We start from the raw sequence: 26,842 nt of genomic DNA, 5'->3' as shown, positions 1-26,842 counted from the left end.
GATGATCAACCACCTGTATGATGTCTTTCAGAATCCTGGACCTAAATTAGCCCCAACATGGCATTTTCCCAAGTAATATCAATATTTTTTTTCTCTCTTTTTTTATTAACAACAAAAAGAATTCTTTACAAACATTCGTGTATACAATGAAATACAACATATATATAATAATGATTTGTACATTAGGGCGCTATTGTCAATTTACATGAAGATATTAAAGCATTTACAAATTTACAATGTTTTAATTGCTTTTTGCTTCATATAACATCGGAGTGAATCAATATAAAGCTCGGTTTCTTTCTTGAATGAAGTAAAACAGGGTTTTTGCAGGAAAATTTACATTTGTGAACATAAAATTTTGCCATTAAAAGAGTACAAAGAATTATATAAACCTGACTATGCTTGATTCTACTGTTCTCTCAAAGACCAAATAAAATATGTTTCCAAAACAACATAAATTGGTTATCAATGTTTCTAGTGATAAGATCACCATACATTTTGCCAGAATAAGTGAACCACAGTTTCAGGAAGTTGGCTCCAAAAGAAGCCTGTTCAATTTCAGTGTATGACGTCGCCAGATTGCATCGATGAATCGAGTGTGCACGTTCCATTATCTTTTCTGTATCTGGATATTTGGTCGATTGTCGATTACTTACGCCTGCGGTTGTACAGCAATGGCTGACAGCACGGATAAAACAGCATCTTCCAAACAAGAGGAAGTTTGCAACTACCGAGAAAGGATTAAATGCTCTCCTGAGCAGGAGGCGACATTAGAGAGACAGCATTTTTGGAATGTGATCAATGCGTTTAAATATTATAGGTAACAATGATTGCTTAAGCATCAAAAGTCCCCAACACTCCACAACAACACAAACGACGAAATGATGAAATTGGAAATAGATCTGTTTTTCTGATCCTTTGATATTTTTAGAGTTTCGATATTTATTTTAATAACTTATTTGATCTTTGTATACATTCCGAAACTGAATCTATATGTATTCGAATCCGTTTTCATTTCTCCTTGTTTCAGAACTCACGTTGACGAACGGGTGAATCGAGCCGAGAGGCATTTCCGATGCATTCCAGAACACCACCAGAAACTTTTGCCAAACTTTCTTCCCAACCTGTCTAAAATCAGCTACTGTATTGACCGAAACCAGGAGGTGCTGGAGGCCATAGTGCTCAACTGCATCCATATGTTTGAGAACATGGAATATGGAGAGGATGTAGGTGGCATGCCCTGGCAGTAGGTCTTACATTTGTTATTGTATTGCTGTAACTGCTGCTTTTTCTTTTGTGATGACTTTATAAGTGTGGCTTTTATGTTCTTATAGGATTGCAAATTGCATGCTTTAATTCTAAAGCGTCATGAGTGCATTGAACTTTTGTTTTTAGAGCTTTTTAAAAGATGACCCAAGAAAAATACGGCCTGCCTCAACTTTTGACATGGACAAACTCAAGTCCACTATTAAGCAGTTTGTTCGTGACTGGAGTGATGCAGGGAAGGCTGAAAGGGACAGCTGCTATAAACCACTTATAGACGAAATCCAGAGACTGTTTCCTCCTGACCAGTGGTAAATATGGCCATTCCGTGGATGTTTAACTATCTTATTTATGATTTGTTTGAACTTTTACCTGAAATGTGTGAGAGACAAGAAATGTGTCTTAGGGCAGAAACCGTTCAGAAAGATATTGTGTAACACAATTATCAGCAAAACAATGTTCTTTAATGTTTAGGACCTATAATAAAAGTATAAAAGTTATGGATCTTTAACGTCTCTCTGCAGTGATGTGTCTCAGATAAGAGTATTGGTGCCAGGAGCAGGTCTAGGTCGGCTGGCATGGGAGATTGCTCATCGGGGCTATTCGTGCCAAGGGAACGAGTGGAGCTTCTTCATGCTCTTCTCCTCTAATTTTGTTCTGAATAGGTATAACACATTTTCAAAGCAAGAAAGTGTATTTCTTTTATTTATCTATATACAGTTAGGTCCATAAATATTTGGACAGAAGCCAATTTTGTTATTTTAGCTGTGTAACAAAGTGTATTCGAGTTACAGTTTTATAATGGATATTGTCTTAAAGTACACACTCTCCGTCTACATCTAGATTAGCTGAAGGCTTTAGGAATTACAGCTCTTAAATATGAACCCCCCCCTTTTTCAAGGGACCAAAGCAATTGGACAGTTGAAACAAAAGCTGTTTTATTCAAAGGAATGTACTTTTCCTGAAATAATTTCTTCATAAATGAAGCATGTTAAAGGTCTGGAGTCTTTTCTAAGTGTGGGGTTCAGGGAGATCTCCATGCGAAAGTGAAACAGACCATAGTTAGATTTCAAAATCACAACAAATCCATCAGAAAGATGCAAGGAACATTTAAAGTGGCCAAATCAACAATTTGGTACATTCTGAGAAAAAAAACAGCTGAGCTCATCAACAAAACAATCCTGGGCGTCCATGAGATAAAAGTGGTGGATGATGACATCTCCATGATAAAGAAAAACATCTTCACAACATCCACAACTAATACATTTTGATACACAGCTAAAAGAACAAAAAATGTGCTTCTGTCCAAATATTAATGGACCTAACTGTATTTGTTTTCAGTTTCCCTCTGGCTCATAATAACACATCCTAATAATAAAACATTCACATTTTAAGGAAACGACCCTATGATTTTTGGTGATTATTTAGAAATGTACATTATGTTTAAACCGTTGAACCTCACCTTGAGGACAGGACACGTGTTGTACACACATACATTGTGTTGAATAAACCTTTTGAGAACAGAATTTTTGTTTTTCAGGTGTGATGAGGAGAATACTTTGACTTTGTATCCCTGGATTCACCAGTTCAGTAATAACAAAATGTCGTCGGATCAGATAAGACCGGTGTCCTTTCCAGATGTCAACCCACAGAGTCTCCCAGAAGACTCTGACTTCTCTATGGTCGCTGGAGACTTTCAAGAAGTATACACTGATACGGGTAAATCTTTTATAATTACAAACATGTCATTATTTAAGGGACTTAAACGGTGTTCTCACTTTTCGAGGAAATCATAATCCAAATGCAAAAAATTTGTTTTTGTCTTGGACTCTTATACAGATATTTGGGATTGTGTTGCTACATGTTTCTTCATCGACACAGCCCACAATGTTCTTGACTACATCGAAACCATCTGGAATATACTAAAACCTGGTGGTGTCTGGATGAATTTAGGTATGTGTGACATTGAAATGTTCTATTCTGTATCTACTCTGAACTTAAAGGTTATATAGTGTACGGGAGACTGAAAACAGTTTTGTTTTCGATCTCAAAGGTCCGCTTCTTTACCACTATGAAAATATGGCCAACGAATTGTCCATTGAGCTAAGCTATGAGGACATAAAGGCTGCAATTTTAAAATATGGATTTGTACTGGAGGTAAGCTTTTTTCAAAAATATCATATTGTCATATCGTACATGCATTAAAACTAGTTTGTCTCCGAGCAGTTCTGCAGAAAGAAAAATATTTTGTTAGAAAAATGTATCATATTTCTTATTTCCACAGTTGGAGAGAGATTCCGTTTCCAGCACATACACAGAAAATGATCGCTCCATGCTTAAGTACCTTTATGATAGTGTTTTTTTCATTGTACGGAAACCTGTGGATCAGTTGATCAATGGAGACCAGACACAGAAAGACGGCAAGATTGAGGATTCTTTATACACAGAAAACATGCTGGAAAAAGCAACATGACACTAAGAAGACTAAAGCTCTGGATCAATCATTGATAAATGGTCCAATAATAAACTGATGTTTTTTTAACCATAAATGCCAGTGTTATATCGAATTCCAAGAAGAACAAGATTGGATTATTATTGTGTGCTGAATTATTTCACATATGTATCAAATGTATTTGTCATGTTGTAGTGCCTCTCTTCACACTCATGTTCCTCAGGTTCTGTGTGCTGCTTCACATCATACAAATGATACTTTACACATGTCAGTGTTTTCTCAAGCTTGTTTACATTATCACAGATTTCCTTGCCCTGTTTTCTTGACTATTTCTCCTCTCACACAATGACTCCAGTCTATTTGAAGGACGAATATGACTGTGTTGGGAATTTAATTTGTAAAAGTTGTTTTAAACTTGACTGATTGTGAGTATGGTGCTCGTATGATATGATGCAATAAAGCTGTTTTCTACAATAAAAAACAAATCATGTTTAAAAAATGTTCAGGTTTTCGATACTTTAGAAATTGCGAGATAACCATCATAATACGGCAAGAGCTATATTAACATTGTCACAATTTTTAGGGAACAGGACTACGCAATAGATGTTCTGATGCTTTTTAAATCTCTCCATGCCATCATACAATGTACATATGCTAATGGCCACAGAGGGCGCTACAGTCCAACCGTGTTTCAACTTCATCGACGACACAACTGTCGTAAACGAAACACTGAACGTGCGCGGTTTTAATAAAACGTGCTACGTTACACTACTTCAAACGATTGGACGCACACATGACCAAACGGAGTGCAGAAAACGTTTTGCCTCCAGAAATTCCCCCCAAAAGGTGTCTTCGTTCTCTTTCCTACATCGACGACAAAACCGGAGGAGTGACTATGGTGCAAAACGGTAACGTAAATCTGTTACCACTTTTATCATGTGTTGGACAACGGTGCGGAAAAAGGGCGAACTATAATGAAGACTCGCACATTACAGATGACATACCGAGAAAGGTACCTGCAAACAGAGTCAATTCAGCGTTGGCAGATAAGAACACGTGCAGGTCTAGAAAATTCGAGAAGGCTGGTAAGCCTGTCGCGCCGGAGGATGAGACAAATGGACAGAATGATGTGCACACAGGAGACAAGGTGTAGTTTTTACTAAAATCACAATTGTTTGCAGGCGACGGTTGCAAGTAACACTCGAACGCAGACGAAGAAAGTTGCTGGAAGGTGTTGTATATGCAGTGGTTGTAGACGAACACGCGGGGGCGCTACAGGATTGTAATTACTCATTGCTTAGTGTGCCTCCAGTGTGTGATTTGTCATAAAGCAATAATTCACCCCAAAATAAAGTTATTTCAGCATTTGACAATTCTTATATCTCAATAGGTGATGCACACAGATGATGGGCTCTCTGCTTTTAACACCTTCCAGTTCTGGCGAGTTCCACTGCCAGAGTTGGACCTCTCTCTTCTGGAGACCACGGATGGGACCGGTACCGCAATTTCCACAAAAGATTTAGAAGCGATGGAAACCTGAGGAGTATCACGGAAGAGCATAGCAATGGAGAGGCTCATTCATGTTGAGATGCTAGGTGTCTCGACCTGACTTAACATGTGCACACACATTGGCTACTGATGAGGTGATTCTGTGTGACCTTGCCCTAGATATTTGTCTATTAATGAAGCCTTTTGTTGTTTGGAGGCCTGCAGCAAAAAGTCATTTCACGGGAACATATGATGGACACATGACCTTAGTGTTCAGAAGTGGGCAAGTATGTACTAGTAAATGTTGGCATTAGATTAATCATGGATTTGTTTTATTTCTGTCAGTTGCTGTAAAAGCAGTATCTGTGAAATTGTTCTGTGCAGCATCTCAAAAAAGGTTTTGTAAGCAATGCGTAGAGATGGAGTTCAAAGTATAGGATTGCCTGATTCATAGTGTTCAGTAGGACTTAACCAGTTCTATTTCGTCACTGTTCTATTTTTTACTTTAAATTCTTGTTTCTTTTCTCTGAGCCACTTTTTGTAAGATTGACACTTCCTAACGGTATTTTTCATAGAGCTCCAGAATGCTTGCCGGGTTAATAAATGCTCTGTATGTTTCGGCAGCCGTCATTGTAATTGCACTCTGATGTTTTTGAAATTGCTCAACAGCAATAAAAAGTTTTTTATACGAGTTTTGCTCGCGCAGTCTTGTTCATCCTTGACATAGAAACACGCTTTAGTTTGCCAACCTTACACAACATGTCTATTTCAATGTTTCTTTCATTCTTTACTAAAGTTGGTGATTACATTTATAGCCGAGCTTCAGTCTTTAATGGCTGTTCCCTCTCCATCAAAGGGAAGTGAAATATACCTTTTTCCACGCTGTTGTGTTGTTGACCTTTGATCTAGGAGGGTACCGAGTGAAACTGGAGAGCAAGCCGTCTTTATCAGGGGATTGCATTGCCACTGATCAACTATTAGAGAAACGTATGTTCATCTGATAAACGAAAGCAAGCGTATAAATCGCTTAAACACATCACTTGGATGCAGAATGGAGCCAAATGGAAATATCTGTAAGTGACCTGTATTGGATTTGTTGGACCAAGCTTCAATAGATTCTGCATAGCTGGTAATTATTGTAGCTGTAAATAGTGCAAATATCTTTGATGTATGATTTGCTTGCTTTTGATAATAATGTCCACATGTCAGGTATTCTTAAACACGAACCACTCGGGATTTAGGAGAATGTTTAGAATTTGTCATGTGTACTACCATATACAAGCTTGAGACAGGACTAGGCCTTAGGATATAAATCAGGATATTGAAAGGTCTAGTGTGTCATTTTTGGGATGATCTATTCATAGAAATGCCTTCAGAGGTGTATAAAGGGCGTACACAATGAAGCGTTATGTTTTTGTTATCTTAGAATGAACTTATTCTATTTACATATACCACGGGTCCCCTTGCATAATTCGCCGTGTTCTGTCAGTCGATGTAGTGTTTCGAAAGGTAAGGGACGGGGTGGAGTGAGCATGGTTGCATTTCGCAACCTTGCTGCTAGATATTACTGACTGGACCTTTAAGTTGTATTTAAAATATACTTTACAAAAAAACATTACTGGTGTGAATCTTGACACAAAACCATCACACTGATATATTTGAACATGCTGTATGTCAGTGCCAGTTGTTTTCGATCAAGCCACCTCTAACATTTAAGTTAGTCTGGAACTAGTCTTAAGCCCTGTCTGGGAAACTGCATGGCACAACACTTCACAGTATGCAATACAATTATATAGTCATGGGATAACAATAAAAAAAAGAGTTGTTCAAATGTAAGATTTAGAAAACTTTACACTGAATAAAAATAAATATATATAAGTGCAGAAATACTTAAATACACAAAGAATCAGTGGATACATAAATATGATTATTAAATGATGCAAGACTAGATGCATTTTAATTTCTAGAGGTTACAGATACAGAAAAATGATGGTATGTTGTTTATCTGTTCATATATTTCCATTATTTGGACTAACTACCGTGAAACGGTACAACAAGTATATTGACCCCGTGGCTTCCCAGAAACACACAGAAAGCTAGACTGAAAGTCAGTCGGTACGAATTCTAATGCAACTTCTATCGGACTTGAGTTCCAGCGGCGTGTCCACACTTGACACTTTACAATCTAAGACCACCCACTTCCCAGGGGTTTGTATCACTTCAAGTATGCGCGACTGCATAACTTAACACAGGGATATTATTCGCCGACTTTATATAAAGCATGACTGGGAAAACGAGACTGTTATCCGCACACAGGTAAATAAAGTCCTCGTCAGTTCAATGATGTGTTTATGTTTTGACTTATGTAACGTGTATATTAAATCGACAAATTAAATCGTCGGGGGAGTTTTAAGGCATGTTAAAACGTGCGAGTTATTTCATCCTCATTCCACAGCTGCTTTGCGTGGACTTGTAAGCGCCTTTTCGCCAAACGCACAAATGTATCGATGAATGTTTATATGCATGTAGTTGTATGATGTGTTTCTGTTGTTGTAAGTGAAACCGGACAGTACTTTGCGTTATTGTTTTTGCAACGGGACCCTCCTTTGTTGTGTTTTTCTATTCTTCGGCTAGATGGCGTCATTCGTGGTTAGTAGTTTTAGTCTTCACAATTCCTGGAAAAGGATGTATACACGGAGTTTTCCACCTCACGGGTATGCATTGTTTTTTTTGGCGTAGGAATGACTGAAAATCGTCATTGGTGACTCGAGGACTAACGTGACAGCTAGAGACTTGGAAAATGGTATGTTAAACTACCTATAACTTTCTCTCTTAGTATTCCAGTTGAGTTATAATAAACATAATACAACTATTTCTCTCCAGTCTAGACGGACTTGGATACAGGCCACTTTTAACAAGAGAGAATGTGTCGAATTTCTGCCATTCTCACGTGACCATCACAGGTATGTTCTGAATATATCTGTTGTTATCTTTAAGCAATGATTGTGAGTATAAAGATGGACACATGATATGACAGCAGATTTAACTATTTTGCAGATGTGATCCAGTCTGTCAAGTGTGCCAAAGCTTAGTGAGGTATCATGTTGATCATCACAAACTTTCTTTCTTTCTTTCTTTCTTTCTTTCTTTCTTTCTTTCTTTCTTTCTTTCTTTCTTTCTTTCTTTCTTTCTTTCTTTCTTTCTTTCTTTCTTTCTTTCTTTCTTTCTTTCTTTCTTTCTTTCTTTCTTTCTTTCTTTCTTTCTTTCTTTCTTCCTTCCTTCCTTCCTTCCTTCCTTCCTTCCTTCCTTCCTTCCTTCCTTCCTTCCTTCCTTCCTTCCTTCCTTCCTTCCTTCCTTCCTTCCTTCCTTCCTTCCTTCCTTCCTTCCTTCCTTCCTTCCTTCCTTCCTTCCTTCCTTCCTTCCTTCCTTCCTTCCTTCCTTCCTTCCTTCCTTCCTTTCTTTCTTTCTTTCTTTCTTTCTTTCATAGAATAGAACTATAAATAAAACATTACAGTCTTACATATATATTTTGACAATCTAATAATTAATACATTTTGCATTTGCAATGCATTTTGCATTATTCAGTTTTCTTCTAATGTATATGCCTTTTTATTCCTTGAATCTCAACTTTTTGTTTTCTAACCTGTTTTTTTTTCCGGAAACTTTGCAACATTGCAAAACTGTGAAAAGTGCTACAGAAACGTATTTGAAATTCTTTCTCTCTTGAACTCCCAGAAAGGCTCTGTTTTGACTAAAAATAATCTAGAAATGCAGCGTCCTCCTTTATCTAGATTTTATTCTCACCTCCTTCGTCAGATGTTGTTGTGGGAGGCTTATCCTGGAGCATGTGGGTCCTTATTCCGGTCTCCTGGGACCCAGCCCTGGCTCCGCTGACGGGGAGGAGGAGTGGTCAGTTCAGCGACACACCAGCGTCAGCCCTACTGATGCTTTTGGATCACTAGACTTCCAGGGCAGCACGAAACGCACATGTCGTGCTAAGGTTGGTGAACACGAGAGCAATGTCTGTTTATAATATATACACAGAATTACAGTCTCACAGAAAATACATTTTTGAAGGGGCACTAGTGAAAGTCTTGGTATTGTGCGTCTTTTGTATTAAATGAAAGATTGTGTATTCTTTGTTCAGCGTGATGGAGTTAACTCAACCTACAACCAAGCAAATTCCCAACCAAACTTGACCGCAGCAAAAATAAACCTGTAAACTTTATATCCTTTTTTTCTGCAGTATGTGCGTCTTTCCAGTGACACTCCATCAGAGCACCTGCTCCAGCTGATGCTGAGAGAATGGCACATGGAGATGCCCAAGCTGGTGATTTCAGTGCATGGAGGAACAGATAACTTCTCCCTGTCACCACGAGTGTGCCAGGCCTTCAGTACAGGACTCATCAGAGCTGCAGAGAGCACTGGAGCATGGATACTGACGGATGGGATTAATATAGGTTTCTGATGTTTAATGCACTTTACTTGTTTTCTTGCTATTTTTCTAGAAAGTAGTGCATATGCCTCAAATGATATCTGTTAAGCATGCTGCTCAGCCTTTTTTTGCCATTCTCTCTAGGTGTGTCTAGGTATGTGGGTGATGCCGTAAAAGAGTATGGATCTCATGACCACAGGAAGAGGAATGTTGTGGGAATCACGCCGTGGGGTATCATTGAGAATAACAGTGACCTTATTGGCAGAGATGTGAGTTTGTTACACTGTATTATTGAACTACATTGTAATGTATATACAATCTGTTCTGAAAAAATATATATAATTATATACATTCAAATAAAAAAGAGTTTGTGTGATAAGTTTGCATTTATTATTGATCTGCTGTTATGTATATTGAGTATACGCATAAATTAGCTAGATGTTGGGATGCATTGTCGTTTTATCAGATGCTGAGGCACTACCAAGCTTTGGGTAATCCCCTGAGTAAACGTGCCAGTCTGAATGGCATGCATTCCCACTTCCTGTTAGTTGATGATGGAACTATGGGTAAATCTGGATGTCAGGTAGACCTGAGGAAGAGACTGGAGAGGTACATACATTTTCAGAAGATCCACCCCAGTAAGTGTCCCTGTGTTTTGGGTCCACCTGTGTAAACTGTAACTTAAAAGGAAGAGGATGTTTAAAGGGATCTTCACTCAAAAATAAACATTTGTGATCATTTATTCACCCTCATGCCATTCAAAACTCGTGTTTGTCTCTTTCTTTTGTGTAACACGATAGACGATAGACGTTTGAGAAATGTCTCAATGGTTTTCTGTCCATACAATGGAAGTCAATGAGGGGCCAATGTTGTTTTGTTATTGACGTTTTCCGAAATATTGTTTGTGTTCAGCAGAACAAAGAAATGTATACAGGTTTAAGACCATTTGAGGGAGAGTAAATGATGACAGAATTTATTGTGTGTATTGTGTGTGAATCTGTTTGTGTGTGTTCTTTTTAGGATTGCATCAGCATGTGCCTTTGGTGTGTGTTGTAGTCGAGGGGGGTCCTGCCGTCCTCTCTGTCGTCTTGGAGTATGTGTGCCGAAGTTCCCCGGTACCTGTGCTGGTGTTTGAGGGAACAGGCAAAGCAGCAGATCTGCTGGCTTTATTTCACAAAGAGACTGCTCTAGACAGGTGTGTTTACTGAATGTAGCAGTAGCAAAACTACAAAAAAAGTACAAGTTTCCATTAGATAGATTATGTACTCAATGATGTGCAATGTCTAGTTTGCACTTCCTGTTTCTGGTGTTTTATGACTTCTTGTGTAATCTACAGCATCTAGTTTTTTTGTGTATCATGTGTTATGTCTCTGTTGCCCATAGAAAGCTGGATTCAGATATTAAAGAAGATTTTGTACAGAGGATTCAGGAGATGTTTAGTGTGGATAGACCAGAGGCGGTTGATCTTCTCAACACACTTATGGAATGTATGGAACACAGAGAGGCTGTGAGTGAAATAACCTGAATTATTTGCAGATAGAAAAACTGAACCAGCTTGGACTGCTGGACTCCTCTTCTGCTAGAGCTGAAATTAGAATTTTTGGAGGTGACATCACTTTATGAGATACAGATCAGCTAGGAAGTATATTTGAAGATTTTGATCTTCAATTCAGGAAATGAAATTCAGTTCTCCCAATTAACTCACGCCCATGCCATCCCCAACTTCCTTCAGTCAAACACAATTTTTTCAAATAAAAATATTCTTCACCCTACTTGTCCAAACTTGTTAAAGCTCCAAAAAAGGGCATCTAACCATCACAAAAGCAATATATATCACATGTTTTCACATCTCTGATGATGTCAGTCCAAACAAATGTACTAGATAAATCTAGATTAAAATGACAAAAAACATCATAATTATATAAAACAACAAATTTGCATGTGTAATTTCTGCTTCTTACACTTAGCGTAGCTATTAACTTGCATGGAATCCACCACAAAGGTAAAATGGACTAAATTTGTTTTCATTTTGAGGGGATTTTAGTCATGAACTCTTTACTCAACAGAAACATTTCTTTTAAACTCTAGGCCCAAAATATTCAAACCCTTCAGCATTTGTACATTCTTTCTCTCTTCCTGTCTCTCTCTCTTGCCGTTTCCTCTTCTTCTGTGTCTTCCTCTCTCCTCCTACTTGGCGGTAAACAGTGGTTGTTTTGTGTGATAAGATGCCTGCTGTGTATCATCTCCGTCATTTTGCCGAAAGCTCTGATGTTAAGCCTCCATCAAACAGAATGTTGTAGTTTACCACACCCTTCCCACATCTCCAAGCTTCTAAATTGAGAGAGAACAGAATAATTGGAATGATGGCGCATGAGACGTATTTCCATATTAATCGAATAGAAGGGATTAATTTGCTCCCCAGGCGCGCAGATTCTTTGATTGGCTATGAATCACTCATGTGAAATTGAAATGCCAAAGGCACGTTAAGAGAAGAAACATCTCCTCTGGGTGTCTTATAGAGTTACATGCCTTTAGATGTTGACACAGGATGCCGGTGGTTTCACGCTAATACCAAACCAAATAAATAACTGCTGGCGGTATTGAAGATGACACAATGGCAACAACACTAATTTACAAATCTGTTTTAATGTTGGCCATCCTTATTAGTTGCAGTTGTTTTTTGTGTTCAGTTGAAAAATAACTTTTTTTGGACGTGTTGATGAAGTTCTTTAACGTATGTCTTTTTACATTTTAGATCACCGTTTATGACTCAGAATCAGAGGATCTTCAGGAGGCAGATGTTGCTATTCTCACGACATCACTGAGAGGTGTGAATGTTGTAAAAAACATTTTATTTTCCAACACAAGATGTTTCTCCTAAAGTTGCTTAAATAGAAACAAACCGGTAAAAATCTTAACATGCATTAATGCCGTGGAGCTGTAATTTAATGTAGATTGTATAATCAATCAAAAAATCTAAAATGTATTCAATTGATATAAAAATATTGACCTGTTTCTCTGGAGAAACAGTTAAGACACGACACTTAAAGGACACTTAAAGTTCAACCAAATATACAAATTCTGGCATCATTTACTCAAGATCATCATCACCCTCAAGATGTTTCAAACCAAGTTTCTTTGTTCTGTTGAACATAAAGAAAGATTTTTGGAAAACTGTACTGAGCCGTCATCCACTACCATAGTAGTACAAAATTCTGTTGAACACAAAATGAGATTTAGGAAGAATTTAGGAAACTATCCGGTTCTGGGGACCTTTGACTACCATTTATTTTTTGCTACTATGGTACTCGATGTCCCAGAACTGGTAGCATTTCTTCAAAATATCTTTCTCGGTTATTACACGAGGGTGAGAAAAAATGATATCCCTAAAAAACTATCCCTTTAAGCAAAAACTTCCATTTGCTCTCCCTATAATAACATTAACGTGCAGAAGAATAACTGAGATATTAAAGAGATCTCATCTGTGATTTTGAATTCTTATGGGTGGGTCTGGTTCTGGAACTTTACATTGTAAACTGCTACATGGAAATGCAGGTACCAGAGCCTCTCCTGATGACCAGTTGAGTATCTCATTGGCCTGGAACAGAGCTGATATTGCAAGGGATTACATCCTCGTGTATGGGCAACAATGGCAGGTACAGAGACCCGTTTATATTTGTATCATGATTATACAGCCAGAAATGGAGCTTGTAATGTATTGAAGTGGTTCGCTGGGTGTTTAAGGTAGGATCCCTTGAGCAGACCATGTTGGATGCTCTGGTGATGGACCGTGTCAGTTTCGCGAAGCTTCTGATCGAGAACGGCATGACGATGAGCCCCTTCTTGACCATCTCTCGCCTGGAGCAACTCTACGTAGTAATGACAGATCCACACATTCATAATGCTTTTATATCCAGTACAAGCGAGCAAGGACGCTTATGTGATATTTGATATTTTTTAGCAAAAAGGTGGAACAGATAATTTTTTACGACACCTCATTGAAGATGCCAGACAGGTTTGTACATTGCTACAGTAGATCGATAAATGTTCTACTTGTATATTCTGTGTATGTTTCTATGAGCACGCGTGTTTTTGTGCAGACTCGACTGCCCGCTGTTTATAAGATCTCTTTGATTGACATTGGAATGGTGATTGAATACCTGATTGGTGGAGCTTATCGAAGCACCTATACACGCAAGAGCTTCAGAACAATGTACAGTCGCCTTTACACCACAGCGAAGGTATGTCTTCCTTCAACAGATCAGATGCGTTGTGTACGCACAGTATATACAGTGCATATGCACTGCACTTGAATTCCTAGTATTGTAATAAATATATAATGTTTGAATGATCTATTTTGGTCTGAGCCAGGAGGGTTCCAGCCCCTTCAGCAAAGGCAAGAAAGCCTCTGCAACTCCCGAGACCACCCCACCTCGCTCCTATTTCTACAGAACTGCTCAGCCTTGCAGACAGGTCCTTGAACTTTCTGTTTTCAGACACCATAATGTGTCATATGCTTTTTGTGACATTCCCAACCATGCCATTTATTAAAAACAATCAGAACTGTGTCTTTGCAGGAGGGTGCGGTAGTGCCTCAGGACCTGAAGTCAGCCCCGAGCTCCGAGTTTGTATGCACTTTTAATGACCTCTTTGTGTGGGCAGTGCTCAAGCATCGGCAGGAGATGGCGCTGTTCCTGTGGCAGCATGGAGAGCAGGCTATGGCCAGGGCCGTGGTGGCCTGCAAGCTCTACCGGGCCATGGCAGCACAAGCTAAGCAGAGCAATATGGATGACAGCACAGCTGAGCAGCTGAAGAAGAACTCGCTGTCAGTTTCATGTTTTTTATGCTTATTTCAGACTCTACTGTGAACAATGTGTGCTCTAAATGGATATATATATATATTAAAACTCTTTATAGTATTAAAAATATAATAATAGTATTTATAGTATTACATTTTTTTTTTAAAAGGTCCGGTGTGTAATTTTTGGATGATCTGTTGACAGAAATGCAATATAGTATATATAACTATGTCTTCAGCGGTGTATTAAGACCATACACAATGAAGCCCTATGTTTTTATTACCTTAGAATGAACTACCTACACCGCAGGTCCCCTTGCATGGAATCGGCCATGTTGTTTCTACAGTAGCCCTAAACGGACAAACTGCTCTTCCCGGTGCATTTCGTAAATACCTTATCGCCTTTGGCCGCTAAATTTCATACGCTGGACCTTTAAGTTGAGTTTAAAGCAGTTTCATTTCAATATCACTCTAGTAATTAATAAAAAATAGTGATTGGTTTCAGACAGGTTTTCGGAATAGTTTCTCATCTGCCATTGGTCAGACAAATGAAAGTTCCGCCCCATCTTACACTATTGGTTGAGCCAATGTTGTAAAAGCATCACAGTTTTTACTTTTTAGTGTTGGGAGAACAAATTGACTTTGGATAATAAAACATAACATTGAAAATGTAACACACTAAGATTTAGTGTCAAAAAGTAACGCACAACAATAAAGTGATATTGACTTATTTCATTAGAGAGTTCGGTCAGTTGGCTGTCGATCTTCTGGACAAAGCCTTCAGAGAAAACGAACGCATGGCAATGAAGCTGCTGACGTGGGAAATGAAGGACTGGAGTAACTTCACCTGTCTGCAGATGGCCGTCTCCTCCAGACTCCGACCCTTTGTGGCTCACAAGTGCACTCAGATGCTCCTTACAGATCTGTGGATGGGCCGGCTCAACATGAGAAAAAACTCCTGGTTTAAGGTTAGTTCTATTGAGATGCTACGTACATGGTGATGATGTACAAGGAATACTGTTTTAAAGTTTTAGTTTAACATAGAATAACCTGTTGTTCTGGACAGTAATAGTAAATTTCCTATTCAGAGATAGCTTAAAGGGAGAGTTCAACCAAAAATGAAAGTTCTGTTACAATTTACTCACCCTCAAGTTGTTTCAAACCTGTTTTGTTGTTCTGCTGAACACAAAGAAAGATATTTGGATGAAAGTTTGTAACCAAATGGTACTGGGGCACTATAGAGAATGTGAAGCCATGTCACAGTGTGTTGCTCCATCTTGGGAGGATCGCTACCAGTGCGTTCAATGCAGTGTTTTGTTTTTCTTGTTTGATTAGGAAATATAACTATGGTGGGCTGGTCTTTCGCTGTTAAAATCTGCAATAACAGTACGCAGAGTCATTCAGGAAAAGCCCATCGTTCTTTCCCTTTCGATTTCTCCAAATATCAAACAAAACAAGTAACGGTACATATCAAAACAATAATAGCAGTGGAGTATGAGCCTCCCAAGATGGCAGCGCCACTACAACATGCAACATATGGCGTTACGTCAGCTTCACATTATCCATTGACTGCCATAGTAGAAAAACTACAAGGGTATTTAAAGATGCCCCAGAACAGTTCAGTTCCCGATATACATTCTTCAAAGTATATTATTTTGTGTCCAACAGAACAAGATATGTATACAGGTTTGGAATAACTTAAGGGTGAATAAATGTTTTGGGTGAACTATCCCTTTAAGCTCATTCCCACTTTGATCTAGATCTGCACTTTCAAGAGCCTGTTGTTCAAAACCACATCCTTTCTTATCAGATCATTGCCAGTATCCTGATGCCTGTGTCCATTCAGCTGCTAGAATTTAAGAGTCAGGCAGAGATGTCCCACGTTCCTCAGCCCCAGGAGGCCTTGCAGTTTGGGTGGGAAACAGGAGGCACAGGAGCATCAGAACAGGAAGGGACACCAAATATAGTGAGACTCATACTATGTACACATATTATACACTAAAAGCGGCATCCTTTCCATCTCACTTCATTTTGACATCTTTAGAACCAGGGTGACGAGGAGAAAGGAGCCAACTGTCTTCCTTCCTGGACCAGAAAAGTGTATGACTTCTACACTGCTCCTGTAGTCAAATTTTGGTTTCACACAGTACGTTTCTCTTAGTTCTATACATATCCTTCTTGACTTTTCTATCTGACCATCATTAAATTGCTGATTTCTGATTTAAACGTACAGATGGTGTTCCTGGGCTTCCTCATGCTGTTCTCTTACACCGTGCTGGTAAAGATGGAGGATAAGCCCAACGTTCAGGAATGTTTGGTCATAATGTATGTACTGAGCACGGCGGCAGAGAAAGCTCGAGAGGTGAGCACCCTCAAAATCACAGTCCTCTGAAAGATACTCTTGAAGTATGGCTGTTAGAAGATAAAGGAATGAGGCATCATCATTAACGTCTCATGTGTTCGCCTGCAGCTGTTCAGGGCAATTACAAAATGACATGTTTTGGAAAAGTCTTATCTTTATTGGGCTGGATTCAAAGGTCTCTTGTGAGGAGCTATCTCTTTCTGATTACGGCTTTCTCAAATTTGCCTGGAGAATTTCCCCGTCTCACTCTCCTACCTTTGTTACCTCTGTGAACTCTGCAGCGGTGAAAGGATGGGAATTATTAACAGAGTGCTGCAGTTACCAACAATGTGATGTTTGATGCATTTAGTAATGCTCTGAAAAACATCTTAAATAAGTACAATACAATTTTAATCAATAAATATATATTATAAAATGTGATTATATAAGGCAAATATAGGCAGATTGGGACACTTTTGATACTGAAAGACCGTCAAAAGCCGTTCCAAACTACTGTACCTGAATTTACTCTATTTACAAAATATATAATAGTATATTACTATTATACTATATTATTATATTGAAAAAAAAAAAAAATATATATATATATATATATATATATATATATGTGTGTGTGTGTTTGTTTGTGTGTGTGTGTGTGTGTGTGTGTATGTATATGTATATACACTGTGTGTGTGTGTGTGTGTATATATGTATATATATATAGCTAGTCGCTGAAAAATAATAAAATAAAAGACCATTCCAAATTTTAATTTAATCAGCATTGATACAGTTGTGGCCAAAATGATTGGCTTGACATAAATTTTGTGTTTCGCAAAGTTTGCTGCTTCTGTATTTGTAGACTATTTTTCCACATGTTTCTATGGTATACTGGATATTTTAAGTTAGCATAACTTAAGTTTAAAGGCGTTTTTTTGGCAAAAACATGATACAGTATATGCAAAGAGTCCACATTTACAGTGTTGGGCCTTGTTTTTGATAATCTCTGCAATTCACTCTGGCATGCTGGATATCAGCTTCTGGGACAAATCCTGACTGATGGCGAAACTTTCTTTCCTTATTAGTGGTCTGAGATGATCGCAATTTTTGGGCTTAAGCTTGTCCGCTCAATTTTTGAGGATTGACCACATGTTCTCTTTATGGGATTGACATCTAGGGAGTTTCTTTTTTTGCAATTATTTAAAATTCCTCTAATCACTGCATAAAAATACTTTGGCTACGAATATAGATGCAGTGTCTGTTGAATTTCAACAAAACCAAACATCAGGAGTGACATAAAGTCATCCAACAGCAATGTAAAACACAGACAGCTTGACAAGACACATGAAAACTGTGATAAAAATCAAGGTTATAAAAAACGGTTCTTGAACTTTTTCTAAATACAAATATTGCAGTTGAATTGCTTTTCTTTGCAGCCTTTGAGGTCTGAAAAAAATCTTTTTTTGTCTGCATCTGTTTTGACGTGTTTCTCCAGTTTTCATTTTCTGCAAATAAATGCAAAAATAAAACTGTATTTTTATTTGAAATTTGCGAGAAATATTGTTGGTTGTTCACAGAATAAAACAAAATGAACTTTTTCTTTAAACACATACCTTTAAATAGTCAATTGAGGAAAACTGAAAATAATTTTGAAATGGTCTTTTAAGGTTTTATATATAAAATATACACTTATATATTACATTAAACATATAGTTTTCTTTTAGTGTTTCTTCAGTGTTTTTTAATAGAATGGAGTAATATACTTTTTATATAGTAATTATACGTTTTTTTTTTTAGGTGTGGGTATTGGAACCCAGGAAGTTTAGTAAGAAACTGAAGGTTTGGTTCAGCGAATACTGGAACATCAATGATTTTATGGGAATCCTCCTGTTTCTTGTTGGAGTCTCTCTCCGGTGGCGCAAAGACACACTCACAGCCAGTCATATTGTTTATTCGCTGGATTTTATCTTTTGGTCTGTCAGGCTTCTGGATGTGTTTGCTGTCAATCAGCATGCAGGACCCTATCTGACCATGATAACAAAAATGGTGTGTAATAGAAATATAAATGTGTAAATAATAACAGCTTTAATGCAGATTTTTTTTTCTTATTAAATAGTATTTTAGATTTAGTTCTTAGTAATAAAAATGCAATGCAAACTACAATGAAAACATACTGTAACATTCAGAACTCAAAACTCAGAAACTATCTTAATAAGATTATTAATTTGACTTTACTTTGCTAACATTATAAGTGCATGTGTCTTTTTCCCACAGATGAGCAACATGTTCTACATTGTGGTCATAATGGCAATTGTGCTGGTCAGTTTTGGCACATCCAGGAAGTCAATACTGTCACCCGAAGAGGAACCATCTTGGACTCTGCTCAGAGATGTGGTCTTCCAGCCCTACTGGATGATATTTGGGGAAGTGTATGCCGGAGAGATTGATGGTACGTTAAATCATGCACATATGATTTAACAAAAGTCAAAGCTGTTTTAATTTGATTTCTAAGGGCGTGTTCACACTTGGTATTTTTTTACAAGAAAGCATTTTGGTTACAAATGGCAGCCGAGTGATTCTTTTGTTACTATAACAACAGCTCCAATCGTAGCATAGAGTTGTGTGATGCAGAAATGTAGAGAAAGAGGAAGTTAGCCTTGTTCTCCAAAACTAGAATAATAAGTCTACCAGCACCTTCTCCGGTTTTTTGCTGTTCTTGTTTTTATGGCAACGACAGGTCTTGCTTGTCATTGGTCATCTGTGAACAGGTTTTTTTCGGTAAAGTAGAACTTGTTTCAACTTGAAACTTGAAACAAAAAACTCTCAGCAATGTTTTGAAAACACTGTTTTCATAAAATTATAATGTCAAACAGATGCTCGCAGCTTCGATAAAGAAAACAAGTGTGAACATAGCCTTAGTCATTTAATGTTAAAATACATTTAGAGCATGTCTTGTGTCTTTGGCAGCCTGTGGTAACCCTGACACCTGTGTCCCTGGAGCTTTCCTGACCCCCTTCCTGCAAGCTGTGTACCTTTTTGTTCAGTACATTATCATGGTCAACGTCCTCATTGCCTTCTTCAAGTGCGCATTTCACTTTCATCTTTAAACAAGACTTAAAGGGATAGTTCACCCAAAATTCAAATTCTGTCATCATGTTCCCTCATGTCATTCAAACCATGTATGACTTTGTTCCAAAAATATATTTGGAGAAACGTCTCAGTGGTTTTGTGTCCATATGATGGAAGTCAATGGGGACAGATGTTGTTTGGTTACAAATGTTCTTCAAAATATCTTCTTTTGTGTTCTGCAGAAGAAAGTTTACAGTTTTTTTGGGGCTAAACTATTCCTTTAACACAAATGTCATTCCATGTTATTTAATATAATATTCATTTCTATTAAGTTGATGCTAACGTTCTGTGGATTTATTTTGCGATGGTTTAACCTACTTTGTCTCATTCACTTCACAGCAATGTTTACTTCGACATGAGCGCCATTTCTTGTAATCTGTGGAAATACAACCGCTATCGTTACATCATGACCTATCAGGATAAGCCGTGGCTGCCTCCCCCTCTCATCTCTCTTAGTCACGTCACCCTGTGTCTCAGCTCAGTGTGGCAGAAGCGCAGCAGAACATCCAAACAGAAGAGAACTGGTCTCAGTGAGTGTGTATTCCTGCATCTACACATACTGTATGGGAGGGAATTTTTGTTACGTCTTAATTCATACAGAATGTTACCTCTGGGGTGTTGCTGGTGTTTACAGAATTACTCTTGGCCCCTGATGATCTGAAGAAACTCCATGAGTTTGAGGAGAAGTGTGTCGCTGCCTATTTTAGAGACGAAGTAGAGAATCAACAAAGCAGCGAAATCAACAGGATTCGCTCGGCGGCTGACAAGTGAGTGAAATCTTCCAGATATGGCCTTTAGTCCATCGACAGGAAATTACATCATTTCAGTCATCAGTTCATTTTCAGACAGGCAAAAAAGTTTTGATGAATTTAGCTTTTGTTTGGATCATATTGTTCTCAGGGCTGAAGAGATGGCTGGAATACTGGTTGAGGTTTCCGAGAAGGTTTGTGTTATCCAGGATAACCTGCGCACTTTAGACAATCACTTGGGGGAGTTGCAGGACTTGTCCGCTCTAGCGGTGGACACTCTTAACCTTCTCTCCGCCTCAGACAATCAGCAACAAGAGGTGGCCCGTTTGGGTCAAAGCCAGCCAACGACATACCAGCACGAGAAAGTGTCCCATAGCTGCTGCCTCCGCATCGGCGGAAGCGTTGCGCCTAGCCAAGCCCTCACGTCCCCAAATCATTACCGTAGCACTCCCCCTTCCTTGCTCCGAGGCTTGGGGCCTGGCTGGCAGCGTCCTTCTATCGAGTTGCCACCGGCGGGCGGTGTTGGACACTTTGAGGTCCGAAGTAAGGGCATGCTGGGAAATCCAGAGGATGAAGGCGGAGATGGTATTAGGTGGCCTTTTCAATGCAGTGATTCTAGAGAAGGTGCATCGACGGACTGTCGCCTCACACTTGGTTCTTTACCTCACCTGTGTGCTGGGTGGAGGGACAAAGGCGTGTCTGGATCTGGGGAACCATCACGCACCAGTTCCCCCACCATGCCTTTGATGAGAGATATCCTCATCCATGAACTTCCACCCAGTCATGAGGAGTCCATGGAAGAGGATGATTACGAGGATGACATGCGTAGAATATCAAGAGCCTCCAGCCACACCTTCCTGGTCCCGGAACCCCAGAATGATGGAGAACAATCAGTAGGCATCAGAAACCCAGCTTTTTATAGTACTGATGGGGGACAGCTTAGACGAGCTCAGGGATTCTTAGGTATTAAATGGGACTTTGATCTAGAGCAGAGTCGCTCGCTCTCCGCCAGTGTGGAGGCTTTGGCCATGCCTGACATAGAAACACCAGAGCAGACTGTTAGAGAGACACTAACACCTCACCCCCAGAGAGGTAATGTGATTCATGTCATGAATGAACTTCTACATTAATAAATATTTCAGTTTGGTGATCAAATTATGTTTGGGGTTGAAGGAATATCCAAGATCTTCAGGAGGTCATTTGGAAAAAAGTCCATCAGGAGCAGAACTGGAACCTCTGAGGATGTAAGCAAGACTGCTGTTTCAGTTTCACTTCAATTCATCTTTTTGCTAGAAAAAGTGAATGGACGTACTGTATATCTCTTCGTAGGTGAAACTGGATGAATCGCGGGGTTCCATTCATGAGTTTGACCCACGAAGAAGAGTGAAGAGGAAAGTAAAGGGCCTTTTGGACCGGAGATTCAGAACGTCTGTTAGTCTCACCCAGCTGAGTATGATATTCTTTACCCAAATTACATTTACAAAAATATGTTGTTTTCTTAATACAATTAAACAAAAAGCTTTTTTAGTTTCTTTTTTAAATGAAAAAAATGAAATTATAATATTATATAATACCATGTTTTTTATTGTGCATTCTAATTATTATCAATCAAACTTCAGTTGGGTTATTTTAATTTAGTAATAATAACAAAAAATACAAATGTATAGTTATGAGTTATTTGTTTTTGCAAATAAACTCTTCAAATCTATATAATATCATATAATGTTATATTTTTGTTTTTAATATAATCTATTAAAAAAAATTAATGGAACAAATCAAAAAGATTTTGCTAAAATAATAAATACAAATTTGTGTAAATAGTAACCAAACAATGCCAACCACCGACCTTTCATTGTTTTCTAGATGTCGACCAAGTGGATTTCAAAAAACCGGCCCCATTGTGGCTGGTAAGTTCACCTGTAGCATCATAAAGTTGTTTGCTTCCTGTTACTTCCTGTTCTGTCAGAAAGATGATTGGCTGAATGTCACAATCTCTTTTCAGAACACTAAGAACCCCGGGCAGCCGCTGCTCAGCAACTGGGCCAAATCCATCAGTCAAAGACCCTCGTGAGTTAAATTTGACAGTTGTATTGATCCCAAGTAAACATTTTGACTATATTTGCAGTCCTAACACCTCACTTTTCTACCCAACATAGGATTAGCAGCATAGCACCAGAAGGTAATTGACTTGCATACAATTTCTCATATGTCATTAAATTGAATATTTAGATTTTGGTGAACAGAGATAAGTGTTTAGCTTCTAAAATGTTTGATTGTTTTAATAATTGTTCTTCCACATGTCTCTTAGTTAGGAGCTCTACATTCAAGTTGACTGAAGATTTAGGCCAACACTACTCCGGTAAGTTATTATTTTTGTTTTACATAATTTTGATTGATTTTTGTTTGGTTTCATTTGTTGATTCTGTTTGTGTTTTCCAGCAATGGAAAGGAACAACCTAATGAGACTGGCTCACTCCATTCCATTCACCCCTGTGTCTTTACTGGGTGAATTTTTAAACCACGACTGTTATTAAACTAATCACGGACAGACTTACATGTAGATGTTTTTGTAATCACATCTTGATGCTGTTTGTTCAGGTGGTGATGAGGTCTGCATTTATACGCTGGAGGAGACAGATGCAGGTTCCTCACAATCCTCTGGCGTCTCCACCTGGCTTCAGCACGGCCGTACGGCTGTCCTGCAACCGTTAGCTCACCAGGAGGTGCTGGTTGGAGGTCTATGCAGGGCCACCAAGGTGGTGTGCACTTGGGCTGAGGGCGATGTGTTGAAACTGGGCTCGGTGTATGTGGTGAAGTCCTTTAGGCCAGAGGTGGTCCGCATCTGGCAGAAAGTATTTCCAAATAGCACCTCGCTGCATCTCTGTCTAAGGGTACATCTTTTCATTTTGATCATATTTACATTAACTGTATAGTAAACAGATGCGCTTTTAGATGTAAGTGTAATGTATTGTCTTCTCCTCTCTTCCGTGTTAATTCCTCCTCAACTTGTAGGAGATCCAACAACAGAAAGCAGCGCAAAAACTCATGCGGAGATTCAACCAAATGAAACCCAGCTCTGTGCCACACAGTCCAAGGTCAGAATCAACCCCATCTGTATTATTGGTCCAGAGGGTCATTTTTGTAGGATCTATTGACAGAAATGCAATATAATATACACAACTATGTCTTCAGGGGTGTATAATATACACAACTATGTCTTCAGGGGTGTATGAAGACCTTACATAATGAAGCGTTATGTTTTTATTACCTTAGAATGAGCTATTTCTATCTACATACACCGCAGGTCCCCTTACATAGAATTCCCCATGTTGTTTCTGCAGTAGCCCTAAACGGACAAACGCCTCCACAGAGCGCGTTTCATAAATACGTTATCTCCTTCGCCAAAGAAGCAAAAACGTGACAACATCTTAGTCCTGTGTCAGCCACCGTAGTGCTTTGAAAGGGAGGGGTTGAGGAAGCTGTTGGTTCCAATTCGCAAAACCCCACTACTAGATGCCGCTAAATTCATACACTGGAGCTTTAATGCAATAAGAGATTTAAAGAGTGATGCTTGTATTTCTAAGCATGTGCATGCTTGCAGGTTTCTGGATGTCTCCTTGCTGTGTTGGCGCTCGGACGGCCAGTGGTTGACTATTGAGAAGAACATGAGTGGTCATTTTAGGAAATACAACAACAACACTGGGGAGGAGATCTCTCCTTCATCTAGTCTGGAGGAGACCATGCTAGCTTTCTCTCACTGGACGTACGAATACACCAATAAAGAACTGTTAGTGTTGGATCTTCAAGGTATAAACACGCTTTCTCAAAAACTCTGTATGATTATTAAACGATTGTAGTCTAAAGGAAAATGAGCTGATATAACTTTCGTCTGCAGGTGTGGGAGAAGACCTCACGGATCCCTCATTGATCAGAGTTGATGACAAAAGGTATTCATGTGCACTTCTTTTGAATGTGTAAGGATAGTTGGGAAATCTTCTTGAAACGCTTTTGTTTCTGTCGTAGCTTGTCTGGTGAGATGGCGTTTGGACCTGCCAATCTGGGTGATGATGCAATTCAGAGCTTTGTTGTCAAACACACCTGCAACTCCTGCTGTAAGAAGCTCGGTCTCTCAGGTGAGCTGACGCTCATGCCAACCTCATGTCAGAGGGTCTCTGTGAATGTCACTTTCAGTTTGCTTCATTCTCGTTCCTTGCACCGGCACTTCTTCAGTCCAGACCTCCGTGTTTTCCACTTGATATTTATATACGAACGAGTAAACTTTGAAGTGAACAGGAAAAGCATAGTCTAATTAAGCCTGAAGGTCTTGGAAACAAATTCTAATGAGTCTGAAATTATTGCATTACCATGACAGCAAAGGAACGCAGAAGAGGGGCGTGGCTTTCTTTGCGGCATGTGTGATGTTTTCTTTGATTACATATTTAATAGTTCTTTGTGCGTCGGAGGGTGTTGACTTTGATAAGATATTAATTACCGTCTCGTGGAAGACATATGAGATGCCTGTTGTTTGTATCAAGAGGCAGGCTCGCCTTCAGATGTAGAGGGATGAAAAATAAACAAGCGAAAAGCACTCCGCCACATTTGTTTGATATTTCAAAGGTGCTTTGTTTTTCTCATCTTGCGTCTTATCTGAGAAGCACATCAAATCAAAACAAATTATTAATGCCAAATCCACATTTCGGATCTTAAGAAAATGATCTCTCGGTGATGAATTATGAATACGCGATTGTTTATGTTGAGTTTCCCTCTTCAGATTTGAGGGGGGCGGAAGCGAGAGGAAGTCACTTCCTGCCTTTGATGACCCGAGCAGCACAGTTTAACCTTTGACCAGGAAGGAGACTTAGACATATCCATAGAGGGTATGCAAAGGCTGCCGAATACACAGCACATCTGTACACTTGTAGAGACTGAATGTTTAAAGAATAGAGATGCTTAAAGGGACAGTTCACCCAAATATTCTGTCATCGTTTTCTCACACTTTTGTCATTTTAAACTTGTATGACTTTCTTTATTTTTCGTCAACCGAACAACGGCGGTACCCATTGACTTGAATTGAGTTTGTGTCCATACTAAAAGTAAATGGGTAGCGCTTTTGTTCGGTTACCAACAATATTTTATTTTGTGTTCTGCAGAAGAAAGTCATACAGGATTGAAATATAAGGAGGGTGAGTAAATGATGACAACATTTTCGTTTTGGAGTCAAAACTTTCAGGGGACAAAACATGTATTAGGTTTACATAAAACATGTTTTATTATGATATATACTATATATGTGTAATCATTTTCTTATCTGATGCTTTCTTTATAATTAAAGTGCATAGATCACATTGCTGATAAATAACAGGTGAATTTGCACCACAAAGGGAATTTCCTATAATTGTTACTTTTTGTTTATAAGATATAAAGTATGTATATTTATAAATAAATTACTTTCACATTTTGAGATATTCTTTATAAAATGTGCATTTTGTCTGTGTTCAAAGAGGAGAAAACAACGCATGAGTTCAACACGAAACAGAAACAGAGATTGCATCCATAGATTTTTCTTTATTTTTTTTATCCCACAAAGAAATGTCTACAAAAGCCATAAAATATAGAATTTAACAAAAATCACTTAAGTCCTTTGCTTAATATGTACAACATGAAGGAGACTCCTTAAGGTCCTGATTAATCAGTACTTGTACATGTCCATCCCACAATGTCCGCACTTCAAACTCGAACCCCCGCGCAACCACACATAATCAGTTATCATACAAAGTGCTATTCACCCTTCATTTATATACTGTTTTGCAATACATTACAGATTACACACACACACACACACACGCTCTTGGCAAATGAACCCCCCCCCATGCTACATGTGCTTTAGACTGTGGACATGTGCTCAAGTTCTGTCAATCAGAGCCCTATCTCCATCCACAAACAATTGGTTGTCTGAATTTTCACACTTGCATCTGAATTCCACTTATGATTGCTTCTCAAGTAAACGGACCCCCGTATGCCATTCACCTTTACTTCACACTAGCTATGGCACTTGAAAACAAAAACGTATCTTATACATATTTAATACATACACAGATCCTGTACGCCGAGTACAGTCATAAGAGTTTTGGTAACAGATGCTACCTTTGTACCTTTGTTTGTTTTTCGTCATCCGGGAGGCAGACAC

At 38.7% G+C, this 26,842-nt stretch overlaps 3 protein-coding genes across 6 annotated transcripts; all 3 read left to right on the top strand.

Moving 5' to 3' along the window:
* The first annotated feature begins 545 nt into the window (after window positions 1–545).
* On the top strand, window positions 546–4,227 carry carnmt1 (carnosine N-methyltransferase 1). Its single transcript, XM_079451158.1, has 8 exons — window positions 546–820; window positions 1,031–1,226; window positions 1,396–1,574; window positions 1,788–1,928; window positions 2,804–2,982; window positions 3,103–3,216; window positions 3,317–3,420; window positions 3,548–4,227. Exons 1-8 carry the CDS (start codon window positions 588–590, stop codon window positions 3,734–3,736), a joined length of 1,335 nt encoding a protein of 444 aa, XP_079307284.1. The 5' UTR covers window positions 546–587; the 3' UTR covers window positions 3,737–4,227.
* Window positions 4,228–4,390: 163 nt separating this feature from the next.
* On the top strand, window positions 4,391–5,894 carry LOC306904122 (uncharacterized protein). The gene is made up of 3 exons (XM_079473808.1): window positions 4,391–4,623; window positions 4,711–4,862; window positions 5,106–5,894. Exons 1-3 carry the CDS (start codon window positions 4,509–4,511, stop codon window positions 5,253–5,255), a joined length of 417 nt encoding a protein of 138 aa, XP_079329934.1. The 5' UTR covers window positions 4,391–4,508; the 3' UTR covers window positions 5,256–5,894.
* Window positions 5,895–6,183: 289 nt separating this feature from the next.
* trpm6 (transient receptor potential cation channel, subfamily M, member 6) lies at window positions 6,184–26,128 on the top strand. 4 transcript variants are annotated; one of them, XM_079483352.1, is made up of 40 exons: window positions 6,184–6,276; window positions 7,943–8,006; window positions 8,087–8,166; window positions 8,261–8,299; window positions 9,020–9,203; window positions 9,450–9,663; window positions 9,783–9,907; window positions 10,105–10,276; window positions 10,659–10,833; window positions 11,022–11,145; window positions 12,394–12,466; window positions 13,194–13,294; window positions 13,383–13,514; window positions 13,600–13,653; window positions 13,739–13,879; window positions 14,010–14,111; window positions 14,216–14,463; window positions 15,176–15,404; window positions 16,247–16,402; window positions 16,481–16,582; window positions 16,670–16,798; window positions 18,575–18,823; window positions 19,052–19,226; window positions 19,745–19,859; window positions 20,246–20,436; window positions 20,541–20,673; window positions 20,807–21,747; window positions 21,829–21,899; window positions 21,985–22,105; window positions 22,519–22,562; window positions 22,658–22,722; window positions 22,812–22,834; window positions 22,964–23,014; window positions 23,095–23,160; window positions 23,254–23,546; window positions 23,668–23,750; window positions 24,257–24,462; window positions 24,551–24,602; window positions 24,679–24,788; window positions 25,427–26,128. In XM_079483352.1, the coding sequence occupies exons 2-40, from the start codon at window positions 8,004–8,006 to the stop codon at window positions 25,498–25,500; spliced, it is 5,646 nt and encodes a 1,881-aa protein (XP_079339478.1). In that variant the 5' UTR covers window positions 6,184–6,276; window positions 7,943–8,003; the 3' UTR covers window positions 25,501–26,128. The 4 variants fall into 4 exon arrangements, with proteins under 4 accessions (XP_079339478.1, XP_079339479.1, XP_079339477.1 ...); XM_079483353.1 differs by having other exon boundaries at window positions 6,225–6,332; XM_079483351.1 differs by lacking the exon at window positions 6,184–6,276 and adding an exon at window positions 7,409–7,519.
* Window positions 26,129–26,842: the final 714 nt, after the last annotated feature.

This window comes from Barbatula barbatula (genome assembly GCF_947034865.1).
Source record: "Barbatula barbatula genome assembly, chromosome: 2".
NCBI classification, from domain to species: Eukaryota; Metazoa; Chordata; class Actinopteri; order Cypriniformes; family Nemacheilidae; genus Barbatula; species Barbatula barbatula.
This window is presented reverse-complemented; position numbering and strand designations above follow the sequence as displayed.

Excerpts from the sequence above, each read along its gene's own strand:
- carnmt1 (XM_079451158.1), top strand. The coding sequence starts at position 588 with ATGAATCGAGTGTGCACGTTCCATTATCTTTTCTGTATCTGGATATTT. Across the intron at positions 1,227-1,395 it reads ACATGGAATATGGAGAGGAT|AGCTTTTTAAAAGATGACCC; the intron begins GTAGGTGGCATG and ends TTTTGTTTTTAG. Across the intron at positions 1,929-2,803 it reads TCTAATTTTGTTCTGAATAG|GTGTGATGAGGAGAATACTT; the intron begins GTATAACACATT and ends TTTGTTTTTCAG.
- LOC306904122 (XM_079473808.1), top strand. The coding sequence starts at position 4,509 with ATGACCAAACGGAGTGCAGAAAACGTTTTGCCTCCAGAAATTCCCCCC. Across the intron at positions 4,624-4,710 it reads AGTGACTATGGTGCAAAACG|ATGACATACCGAGAAAGGTA; the intron begins GTAACGTAAATC and ends CGCACATTACAG. Across the intron at positions 4,863-5,105 it reads ATGTGCACACAGGAGACAAG|GTGATGCACACAGATGATGG; the intron begins GTGTAGTTTTTA and ends ATATCTCAATAG.
- trpm6 (XM_079483352.1), top strand. Across the intron at positions 22,563-22,657 it reads AACCGGCCCCATTGTGGCTG|AACACTAAGAACCCCGGGCA; the intron begins GTAAGTTCACCT and ends ATCTCTTTTCAG. Across the intron at positions 24,603-24,678 it reads ATCAGAGTTGATGACAAAAG|CTTGTCTGGTGAGATGGCGT; the intron begins GTATTCATGTGC and ends TTTCTGTCGTAG.